Source organism: Alligator sinensis, unplaced genomic scaffold, assembly GCF_000455745.1.
Source record: "Alligator sinensis unplaced genomic scaffold, ASM45574v1 scaffold1118_1, whole genome shotgun sequence".
Classification (NCBI taxonomy): domain Eukaryota; kingdom Metazoa; phylum Chordata; order Crocodylia; family Alligatoridae; genus Alligator; species Alligator sinensis.
Genome location: NW_005842070.1, coordinates 2308622 through 2321350, shown reverse-complemented (window position 1 = coordinate 2321350; position 12729 = coordinate 2308622). Strand labels below are relative to the sequence as shown.

The 12729-nt window shown below is 38.8% G+C and overlaps 1 protein-coding gene across 2 annotated transcripts in view; it reads left to right on the top strand.

Annotated features, from left to right (window-relative positions):
* FBXL2 (F-box and leucine rich repeat protein 2) overlaps positions 1-12729 on the top strand; it is a 70221-nt gene that overhangs the window by 33884 nt on the left and 23608 nt on the right. The window contains exons 5-10 of one of the 2 annotated variants that reach the window (XM_025204151.1): positions 415-509; positions 6440-6508; positions 6603-6686; positions 6992-7118; positions 7320-7394; positions 11380-11510. In XM_025204151.1, coding sequence (XP_025059936.1) covers positions 415-509; positions 6440-6508; positions 6603-6686; positions 6992-7118; positions 7320-7394; positions 11380-11510 — 581 coding nt within the window. Of the gene's footprint in view, positions 1-414; positions 510-6439; positions 6509-6590; positions 6687-6991; positions 7119-7319; positions 7395-11379; positions 11511-12729 lie in introns of both variants that reach the window. The other variant, XM_006023601.3, reaches the window with a different exon arrangement.

Here is a 12729-nt window from a genome sequence, read left to right as displayed (position 1 = left end):
TGTAAGGTCTGGTTCCACTGCTAAATATCTGAGAACTCAGTGGGACATCAAATGTACATCCATGTTTGCAAGATTGGGACCCAAATTTATATGACTTTATTTCAGCAGTCTTTTATCATTAAGTTTTTTGCTGGCACAGTAAGGCTAAGCCATAAACAGTAGTTTTCTTTTTTCTAATCTTGCTGAAAGGTTCAGTCCAATATCCCATAAACTTTAGTAGGTGTGCGCTCATTTAATTCAATGGGAATTGGATCCACATCTTTAGTAAGAAAGTATATTTCTCAATAGAGTTAGAAATTTTGTTCTGGACTGGAATGACTGGGATCAGGGCTCAGCACTTAAGTTTTGTATTTGTTGAGAGTATTAGATGTGTCAAAATAAATATATTAAAGCTTTCTTAATATCTAATTTAAGGGTCGTGTGGTAGAAAATATATCCAAAAGGTGTGGTGGGTTCCTCAGACAACTTAGCTTGAGAGGCTGCCTTGGTGTTGGAGACTCGTCCTTGAAGTAAGTAAAAACTTGGAAAGTTCATCAAAACATTTTTGCATATATCTTCTTTCTAAAAGCAGGATTCAGTTAGTGTCATAATATCTGCACATATGTATCCACTAGAGGTGCACTGATACAGCAGTCCCATATCAGATCGGCACTGATATAAGGAAAATTGACAGTATCAGCAGTTGGCTTTTTTTGCCTGATGTGGCTGATAATGCCACTGATAAATGCCCCGCACATGTGCAGCTGCAGAGCAGTGCACAGGCGGTCAGGAACACAGCCCAGCAGCATGGAGAACAGCTGGGTCCGCCTGTTAAGTCTATTGCAAGGGAAGGGGCGTGGGGGCCAGATCAAGGCCCCGGCAGTGAGGGAGGGAGTGGGTCTGGGACAGAGGCAGGCACTGCACAGTTGGGGTGGGGTCAGGTGTGGGGAATCCGTGGTTTGTCCAGAAGGTGCAGGAGAGGGGAGGGCGGCTCCCGCTGCTGCACACACCCTGGGAGGTCATGCAGCTTGGGGCAGGCAGTAGCGGTGCTGGGAGGGGGGTTGGGAGGGCTACAATGAATTTTGGGCTGGCTGCAGCCCCCCCCATAGCCCCGTCCCAGCACTGTCACCATCTACCCCGAGCACAGCCTGGCCCAACTCCCCTACCGGGAAAAGCCCGGCACTGCCCCAGTCCACAGTGGCAGCCTGCCCTGCCCCACGCAGATTTGAGGGCACACAAATGCCGTCCCAGGGTGCATGAAGCAGCAGGAGCTGCCACCTCCTCCCCATGCCCCACAGACGAGTCACAGCTCCATCCCATGCTCCACCCCAGCTGTGCAGCCTCGATCTGCCCCCACCACGCTCCTTCCCTCTCCCCTCCCCTTCCACCACAACAGACTTACTGGCCAGACGCTGCTCTCCATGCTGCCTGGCTGTATATTGAATCAGCCGATATGGCTTGTTAAAAATCAACCATTGGTATTGGTCCAAAAATTCTCTATTGGTGCACCCCTAGTAGCCACCAAGAGAGCGTGCAAGAAACAAGAAATGTAACTAGTAATGACTTGGTAAGATTATTTCCTTAAAATTAAATTTTCTTAAAATCTCTTTCTTAAAAGGAATTAAAAAATAAGAACAGTGTCCTTTGTCTATTTCATTCTCTCTGCTATTGTTTTACTGTTGCTTTTTAAAATATTTTTAATGATTGACAGTATAACATTTTTCTAGACAAGCTAATTGGCATGTTTACAAAATAACTTTCTGATGTAAATATTCAATGTGTTTGAATAGTGACCAGGGCAGGGAGAAGTCCTTGATTTCTAACCTAGACCCTTGTTCCCAATGGGGCAGAAACTTCCTGACTTTACTGCTTTCCATCCATTTTATCCAATGACTATTAAATCCAAGGAGCAATGGCTCAACCACAAAAGGAGCACCAGATTGTGATTAATGACTGAACTGTGATGGTTAGGGCACTGTGCTGGGAACCGAGAGAGATGCAGGTTCAGAACCCCTTTGGGCAAGTGGGGTTTCCCACTTCCCAGGCAAGTTCCTTGATCAGCAGCTGGAGCTAAAATCTGATACCCCCAGCATAATTTTTACTGGAACTTGCACAGAAACTCAGCTACGTATGTCCACATGTAGCTGTGTACATGCATAATTTACACATTCAGGCTAACATGTCCACAGCATAAAGCAGTGATCAAAAATAGCCAAATAGATGGCTAGAAAAATGCCACTTAGATGTGCAAAAGGAAATAAAATTCTACCCTAAGACCATGTCTACACAAGACGCTACTGCACAGTGTGCATTCATTTAGTACTTGTATAAAGTTAGGGTTTATACTAGTATAAACAAGTACTAAAAATGTGCAGCAATCCAAGTTACTGTGTGGTAGCAACAGCAAATGCCTTTTTTGTCATGCTACTGTGCAGTAGCCTAATACTACTGTGCAGTAGCCTCACATCACTGTTTTTGCCACACAATGCTACTGCACAGTTGTATTGGGCTACTGCTCAGTCAGTGTTTCATGTAGAAGCTCCCTAATCATTTTGAATCATGACTACTGCTGTTGAATTAGTTCTTTGGACTCTATCCAGTAATCTCTTTTCAGGAATTTCCTCCTAACGTAGGCAGAATGGGTACTGATGACTCTTCATATGTGAGGTTGGTCCACAGTTCCAATTAAAAATCCCCTGCATTTAGCTGCGTATAATTTTGCCAAACTTTGACCATTTAGGCTGAAACTGCCCATGCTGAATATCTGCTTTGTGCTGAAATTGTTATTGAAATTTTCAGGTAAAATGATTTCAGCTGCCTCTGGAAAAAAATATTGTGTTTATTTTACTGAGGAAGCTCCAGCATCTCTATGCTTGGTAGCAGGGAGTTGAATCAGATAAAAGTGTCACCCATGTGTTATAGATACAAAAATTTGCTCAAATTAGGCCAAGTTATAAATGAACTTTATATATAGTCAGTAGAGATTTGTTAGAAACTAGCAGTTAAATCCTCTAGAGAATCTTTCTGCGCCTGAGTGTGGTGTATCCTATCACAGGTATTATGCAGCAGCTGGACTACACTCCACATTCTGTTTCCTGGGGATGCTGGAGCGGAGGAGGGGCCTTTATTTGCACTTAACTTTTGGCTGCTGGGAGCCACTTTGGTGGCAGACAGAGGAACTTTGTTCTAAGTGCTCCTTCTGATGTACCCAGGCAGGAGTGGAAGGACATAGCACAATTTAATGGAGAAAGGTGAAAAAACAAAAACTGATGGAGAAGGAAGAAGAGGAGATTTCAGGAGCAAGAGCAAAAGGACAATGAAGTTGGAGATGGTTGAGTAGGCTTGGGTGGATGAAAAGGGTGGATACGGGAGACTGGAAAGGGTGGGTTAGAAAAGGGGCAAAGAGAGGAAAGCTGAGGGAGGAGGAAGAGGAATAAACAGGGAAAGGACAGAAAAAGAAGGTTTTTGGATAGATGCAGGGCTTGTGGATAGAAGAGTAGAGAGGCAGGAGCCATGTTTAGTTGGGGCTGGGTTGGTTGGGATTGGAGCACAAGGGAGGAATGAGAGGGCATGGGGTTAGGTGTAAGATAAGATCAAGAAATTCGAGATATGAAACAGTGGGGGAGCAAGTACAAACTCTAAAAGGACAGATGGCACACACTTGGACTGTTGGGGAGCGAATATAGGAGCGGAGCAGAGGAATGTTGATGGAAAGTGGATGGAAGCAGGAGGGACACAGAGAGATGGGGTCTAAAGGGGCTGAGGATTGCAGTTTTGTGTCTTTTTGTGGATTTAGTTACATTTTCATAATGGGCCATTAATTGAATTCTTCACTTTCTGGAATTTGAATGCGAGACAACTGGGGTTAGCTTTATGGACATTCTGAGCACTAAAGTAGATTGTAATTATACTTAGCATTTTTATAGTACTTTATACTCTGGAAAATAAGGCCTTGGGTATTGCAGATTGGGCAAAATTGGGTGAACACTTAATTAATTTGACCTTAATATCTTAGTGTCAGTTCCCTAGCTCTAAAATAGGGATAACAACACCATCTAATTTCACAATGATGTTTTGCAGACACATTTATTAGTAATTGTGGAATAGTCCGATGTTATGGTGAGCACTATGAAAAGGCCAACATGGAAATTAATGGTTTGTATGTGGTGTGAATTAAGTAAGTTCCAGACTATCCTTTAAACATGGAGAATGATGAGAACACTGAATAACTACCCATTCGCTATATGAGACAAGGGGGTCTTATAGTAAATATAGTCTGTATACATCTAATTAAAACTTACATCATAATGTACATGCCAAAGTGTCTGATATAAGGTTGCACAGGTTGCTATAATTCTGAAATTAACCAATTTATGGGTGCCTGACTTTGCAATGTTTTTCTGAAATAGTATTTTTGGACATAATTTATATATAGATGTATACACATACTTTGATTTGATCTTTCTTACCATTCACTGTGGCATTCTTTGGGTCAGTAGAGTCTCATAAGAGATGATCTAGGATTTTGCAGATTTTCAGTTTTACAGGATGTCATGTTTTTTCACTAGAAAATTTGTATTCTTTTTCAATAATTGAACCATATGGAAATTCAAGCAGTTTTTCTTGATTGGTTAAAAATCAACAAACTGTTGCCAGTATGGTTTCATTTTCCGTTATAAAACAAAAAAACAAAAAACAAAACAACTAAACCACCAGCCAAATAATCAACATTTTAAAGTTCAAATGGATCTAACATAGTCACATTTCCTTTTCAAATGTGTTGGGTCAAAATATTAAATATTGAAAAATGACCATGAAGGAACAAAGCAACATCATTTAAGAGGAAGTCATGGTCACTAAAAGAAAAGTTTGTTATAGGATAAAAAGAGAAAAAAAAATCAAGCCAGCTAACATTAGTGTTTCACATGAATTCATGGAGAATTTTAAACTTTTTTTCCTATTTTTAATACCAGTGTAAATTTTAAGTTTAATAAAACATTTCCAATAAGTATTTATCCCTTTATTTTCTTTCTCTTTGTTCCTCTTCCAGTCAGACTATCATCTGTTTGGAATAAATTGCTCAAAGTCCTTTAGCCATGTATCTATATCCTTGTCATTATAATATGAACAGTGAGGTTTAGGGTAAAGAAATTAGATGTTCCTAAATGAAGTTGGGGCCCACTTCCCCAAGGATGTTTGATCCTTTTTAAATCATGAGGCTGGTTTCTTATTCTTTAGCAACTTGGTGTTTGTTTAGTAAATAGGTTTTTACAGCCTTTCCCTTCTTGTCTTTTTCTGTTATAACAAGTTGCCAGTGTTGATATTGCTTTTTCAGCTGGTTTTGATTCTCATTACAGAATGGTACATGAAATTACAGATAAATTAGCTAGAAAGATATATAAAATATTCATGAAGTCATACAAGTAAATGATGTAAATTGGAAGTAACACAAAGTTAAAAGACACTGTTAACATGATGATGGCAAATGCAGTAATTTTCCAAGCAATCTAACAAGCACTGTTTTCCCCAAATGTGGGTTTTATTGCAGTAAAGGCTGGACATGAATTTTGGAATAGACATTTGGAGGAGTCAAGTGGAAACTATCACCTATATAAATGTTAGCTGTTTCTTTTATTTTCCCCCCATTGTTTTCAGTCTGTACTGGAGAGCCAGGAAGTTGTTACCAACTGAGTGTATTGTAGAATATGTTAACCAAGGCAGAATTCCAGACAAAACTGCGTTTGAGTGTTTCCTCCAACTGTGCCTGTAAAAGTCATACAGTTGGAGGAAACATGGACATAAAACTTTGTTCTGAAATGCAGTGCAGCTGCTAACTTTCTTTTCATCTCTGCAGCCTCTCTTTTTTTGGGTAGCAGAATGACAATATATATAGATTTTTTTTAACAGGATAATGACAGCAATCATATTTGCATTTTATACCCAGCTGATGGTAGAACTGCAGGTAGATCATGAATGAGGGATTTACATTAGTAGTTACTTTGGGACCCAGTTTTATAACATATTGGACACCTGCAATTCTCTTTGACTTAGGAAGGATGGGTTCCTAATTGTGGCCCATTAAAGGGTTCAGTAATAGTAATTAATAAACATTGTCATTATTTGTTTATTTCTGTTTCCATTGATGGTTTGTGTTAATGAAGCAGGTAGATCTGGATTATGGTAGAAGTAAATCAATGACTTAAAGTTTGAGAAAAATATGAGCTATGTAGTTTTTGCAATTGACAGAGGTAGAAACTTAAATTAGCAAAAGACAGGATCAGCCCTTGGCAGAGTTGTCTGAAATTTACTTTATAATTCATGTGGCCCACATATTAAAAAAAAATGGCTGTTTCTGAATATTAGATGGAAAAGGTGGAGATGAGAGCACACTCTAGTGACTGAATTGGAATTTGCTCTGTATAAAATGTGTTAATTGTCTAAATTTACCTTACTGTTTTAGGACCTTTGCACAGAACTGTAGGAACATAGAACATTTAAATCTAAATGGATGTACAAAAATTACTGACAGGTAGGTAAAAGGCTTTTTCACATGATAATGCCATTTGAAAAAAGTGGACAAAGATATTTTTAGTGTGTCTGCTGTTTTGCAGCACGTGTTACAGCCTTAGTAAATTCTGTTCCAAGCTGAAACATCTGGATCTGACATCGTGTGTAGCCATCACAAACAGTTCTTTGAAAGGTTTAAGGTAAGGATATTAATTGTTTGTGTTATGTATTAAAGGAGCTATTCACAATTTAATGCAATAATTTTTTTCAGTATGTCTTGTACCTTAATAATGTGTATCAGTCTGAGCTATGCACTCTATTAAGCATTTGTAGGATATAATGCATGGTGCTTGTGTGTGGTCTTTTCCCATGATTTTTCTGTGAAGTCCTGGCACAGTTAGCTTGCTATCATGAGTTTCTAACAGTGTGTTTAATTTGGGTTTCCCACTGTTATGACTATTCTAAGGTTGGATTTAACTATATGTATTTTTTTTAATTCTCCCAGTGAGGGTTGCAGAAATCTGGAACATTTGAATCTTTCCTGGTGCGATCAGATTACGAAGGATGGTATTGAAGCACTCGTGAAAGGGTGTAATGGACTAAAAGCACTATTTCTTAGAGGTTGCACACAGGTATATAACTGCTTGGATGATCCTTCTGATGTAAAACATGTATGTTCTGGTATTTTGAAATCCTCCATGACTTTAGAAAATGCTGTTTTTGGTGTTATAGTCATTTTGGTTTTGACTATTACAAGATGTGCATGCTGATAGCAATGCTTTGCTTTTAATTTATTTCTCCCTTCTTTCCTATTTTATTCTTCATTTGCACAGTTAGAAGATGAAGCACTGAAACATATTCAGAGTCACTGTCACGAGCTTCTAATCTTGAATTTGCAGTCATGTACAGTAAGTATATGAAGTTTGAAAGAGTATTTTCTACTTCTGTGCACACTGGATCTAAATATTAGGGCGGTGTGAAGCTTCAGTCCCTGATTCGATTCAGCAGAGATTCGGCCTTTTTTGGTGGCCAAATCTCTGAATCCAAACTGAATCAGGAGACCCTTTTAATCTCTCCGAATCAAATTGGAACCCTCCGAAGAGATTCGGAGAAATTCGGAAAGATTCGGCATATAGACACAGTTTTAAATGCTTTTTCTACATACCTCGGGGTACCAGGCAGCTTGTGAATGCTGAGATGCTGGGGAGGATGTAGCGTCCCACAGGAGTGTGGGGGGGTCCCCAGCGCGCTCGGCAGCAGACCCAGAAGTGGACCAGAAGCACTTTCAGTCCACTTCCAGGTCTGCCAGGGAGTGTGCAGGCCCGCCGCAGCCCCCGCCTCAGCGACTGGTGCCTCCTGGGTCTAGGGCGGCACCCAGGGTCCCCCTGTGGCTGATCGCTGAGTGGGGGCCCCCCAGCACGCTCCCTGGTGGACCCAGAAGTGGGCCAGAAGTACTTACGGTCCACTTCCAGGTTCACCACTGAGCACCCCCCCATGCTCCTGTGGGACGCTCCATCCGCCCCAGCATCGCAGCGTTCACAAGCCGTGCCTGGTACCTCGAGGTACGTAGAAAAAACATTTAAAGCTGTGTCTATGACCGAATTGAATCGGGGCCAGTGATACGATTCAACGACTCGAATCACTGTCCCCGATTCGGGCTGAATCCGAATCTGAACTGAATATGGCCTGTTTCATACACTCCTACTAAATGTCTCTAAAAATGCTTTTCAGCTATCGAATGCATCTATTACACATTGAATATTTAGGACAGTCCATCTGTACAGATTGCAGCATTGTTTCAGATAGCGATGACCAAGTAGCCTAGTGGATCATGGAGTATGCTGCAAGGTCCTAAAATCAGCTGACTGTTTCCACAGCTGAAAGTGGAGTTACAATGTTCAGTTTTCCATTATTTTTAGTTGTTGATAGCTTTAGGTTTTAAGTAGTGATTAAAAGTAATTAGCTGTCATGCATGTGTACAATTGACTAAATGAACCATGCCATTGTACTGCTGTTATATTCCTGTACCTAACCTCCTGTACCCTCTAGTCTTGTTGTCTGTGGTTTATTACTATTTGTAAGTTCTTTAGGCAGGGACTATGCTTCTGGCTTGCCTAGTATATTTTTGTGTGCTGGATGATTGATTAATAAAAAGTGAGTAAGTGGTAGCATTGTGGCTGGGGTGAATTATGTTAAGACAGCCCTGAGAGTGGGAGAGAAGCATACTTTTTAATATCATATAGAAATATATTGTTGAACTAGGTATGTTTGGAAATTGACAGCATGAATTTAATTCTGCAAACACTACACTGAAACTTTTTATTTTATTGTATTGTATTACGAACCTGATCAAGTTCCCATTCTAATTTTTATTTGGTATGTTGGGGGGGAGGAGGGGGAAAAACAGGACTCTTTTTGACTGAAATATCTTTTTTAAAAATCTTTTTTTTATCTATCCTTAACCATTAAAAAGCTTTGAGATTCATTTTCTAATGCAGTGGATCAGCCAATTATGAAAAACATATTTTTTTCTTTTTGGAAAAGTTTCTGCTGCTTTATTGCCAGAACATATAATAAAAAATAACGTGGTCTGAAACCTTTAAATCTGTTTTAGACATTATTCCTCAATGAGTACTATGGCATAGGACCATTTTTATTAAAGTTGGATGGAAAATTCTGAACTTACTAGATGCAAAAGGTTTGAACATTTTGGGGCACTTCAAACATTGGAAGCTATGTTAGAGGTTTTGCAGAAGTTACAAATAATATGCAAGATCATATTATGTATTCCATGAGACAAATGTCTAGGATAAGACAGTGAGAGCTTTTCCATTAGAATTTCAACATGTTTCTAACCTCTAACTATTTTAAAGAAGCCTGACAAACCATGCTTTTTTTTCATCCCCGCTAATGTTAGAAAAGGAGGTGTGGGGTGGAACTTGTGAAATTTTTTGCCAAACTAGGAACCATGCTGAGGTTGTAGAATCTCTATTATTGAAAGCTTTTATGAACATGTTGTTAGGCAAACATTTACCTGAGATGGTTTAAACAGGAACAATCCTGCCTTGACCTTCAGAGGTCATCTAGTCCTGTTTTTGTTTTAATTTTATGTATACAGGTCTAATTCCACCCACTTCAAGTAGTTTTTTTTCCTTTTCTTTAATATCAGAAAACATAGGTTTTGGCCTTTTCTGATTTTCCTGGAGGATTTCATGGGTCTGATGCAAGTGTATGTGAACTCTTAATTAATTAATTAACATTGTAATTGAAGGGGCATGGGTATAGAAGCTTTAATAAAGATTTTCTTTATCCGTAATATTAGTCATTAAGTAGTTACTAATACAAATAAAATGCAAAGTTTTTCATTCTGAATTCTGCAAATCATATTTAAAATACTTGTCTATGGTCACATACTATTGGGGGACATTCTACTGATTGTGTAGCACTGCATTGGAAATCTGGCCCAATTATTACTGCTTTGAAGCATGTCTCCAGAAGTTATAGAGATGCAGGAGCAGCCTACCTGCTACATGGTGTGAAGGCTAGCATTATAGAGTTCGCAGAACACAGGGATGTGACCAATCCCTTGCAGTATTTACAGGTTCATCTTTGTGATGCTTGAAAATGCCACATTAACTTCTGTGGCTAAAAGTGAGCAGGCATTGACTATGTAGATTAGATTGCAAAGATGTTACATTCAGAATTATATAATTTGTGGACTGCAGCCATCTTTGTGACTGCAGTTCTTTCATGAAAAGGGTCTAGGCATTCTAAGTTTTTTAAAGAATTTCAGAATGAAATGGCTTTGAATACAAATTATTTTGTTTCCATCCATCAGTACTGGTTCAAATTAAACCAGCTGCTTGTTATTCTTGCTGTAAAATGATAATATTTTCTCTCAGAAACAAAAATAAGAAATGTTCAAGGTAGGTAAAACAGTACCCAAAGTAATAGCTGTGTTAGTGGTTAATATAAGAACATTATAAATGGTAATATGATTGGCTTTCAAAAGCAGTAAATTCAGGGAACTCGAAAGGCAGCAGAAATCACTACTGCTATCCCATAAAAATGATAGTCAAGAAAGAATGAATTTGTACAAAAATAAAGGGGTATCACCATAGGAGAGCCATTAAGTCAACAACATCGAAAAAAAATTTTTTATAAAACTCTGACACAGTTTGCCTTGTTCATAAAGCTATTATGATCCTTTGTAATAACCTGAAATTGGCTTGCATTGTGTGCAAGTGATATGGAGCTGTTTTCAGTGATGCATATTTCAGAAAATGAATTTTTAAATGAAGCAACAGGTAATGAATAATACATGCAACGTTTTACAAGTTAATTCTATTGGAGTGCCTAAAGCAGAATAGGTAAGAAAAGTTAATGCAAAAGACTGTTTTGCCCTGGTTCTGCTTTAGGTCTTCTGAGTAGTTTGTGATCTTCTATATAATGGAAGACAGGTGATGATCTCTCCTACCTCTTAGTTTTTGGCCCTCTTTGTCTGGTATTAGGCATATGTTCTTCACTTGTTCTCCATTTCAAATGCTAGTGTCTCAATTAGCTGAACATGTGAGAAGCAAGACATGAAGTAAAAAAAGTACTTCATTAGGTCATTGTAGGACCTGTAGAAAACCCACCTTTACATTGCTTTAAAATAATAACTAAAATTGGTGCAAAGGTTGTGTGAATAAGAATAACAGGTGTTGATTATCTTCAAAAAACAAATGGATCATCTGGCATATGATTGTATGCTGATATTTCGTGGATAGGGATTGATAACTTTTTATGGTTACATAGTGTTGATCTGCCTGTGTGCTAATGTGTAGTTCTGTTTTTATTCTGAGACAAATTACTTGATGGCAAGATAAACTCCATTGTTTTTATTTGTTCCAGCAAATTTCAGATGAAGGCATTGTAAAAATCTGTAGAGGATGCCACAGACTTCAGTCACTCTGTGTTTCTGGTTGTACAAACCTTACAGATGCTTCTCTCACAGCACTTGGTCTAAACTGCCCAAGACTGAAGTGAGTATATCTCAGTTTTATGTTTGTCTCTGGCCTGATCCTGAGAGAGATTAAGTGCTTTCTATGAGGTTTCCAGCATCTGCTGCTGCCACTGATATTTGTAAAAGCAAAAAGTTTTAATGAATAATTAACTGATCCTAAATTACATTTGTAACAAATCTTCAGCCAGTAGAAACTGCCATATTAATTTTGCCCATTATTATGAGAGTCTAGAATGCCAGGTGACATGGCATACTAGCATGCTACTAACAATAAGGTTTAAAATAGTACCTGTGTGTAATTCTAGTTAAGTATTTCAGGTAGGATCAAAAAAATCCATCAAAACTGAAAACCAAAGCTATTAAAATGTAGTATCTGGTATGGGTACTGCAATGACATGGTAATTTATTCCACCTGTTTACATACTCATTGGGCATGTCTACACTCATACTTTACTGCACAGTAGACTAATTTACTGTGTAGTAAAGTGTTGCCGTTTACAAGTGCACGGCAATTGCGCCAGTGTAGACTAATTTACAGTGCCGTCGGATAGTCCCATCAGACACAGGTACTATCCGACGGCAAAGTAAATTACTGTTTTTAAACGTATGTATACATGGTGACATCAGGATTGGTTTACTCTGGCTCAAATTACACCAGAGTCTATTCAGTCACATTAATTGCGCATCTAGGTGTGCCCAGTAAGCATTCTATTTTATGGCATTGTCACTTTTGCAAATAGTACTAAAAGTCATACTTGAAATTCATAATTAGAATTTCATATGCATAATATTTTTGAAAAGTTTTATTGTTAGCATGTTTATATTTCCTGGCAGTCTTAAACTTTAGGACACAGTGAGTGAATGCTTTAATGTGCATTAGCCTATTTTTTTGCGCATTAAAATGTCACAAAAAATGGTGCTCTTTAGCTAATGTGCATTTTTCTAGTACCTCACAATGGAGGGCTCTATACATGTGCAGGGAGGCTGCTCTGACATGCTGTAAATCCAGTGCATTGGAGCAGACTTGATTAATGGAGTCTGCTGGAGTGCAGAAATTAACATGCTCCAGCAGCCTCCAGCATCACATTTATCAGTGTCCCCGTACTGAAAAATAGCGGCGGGAGGCTTTGAACGAAAACTCTTTGAATTCGCTTTAGTTCAAAGTGCCTTGCCACCGTTTTTTCAGCCCAGGGATACTGATACATGTGATGCTCAGATGCTTTTAATTAGTGTGGCTA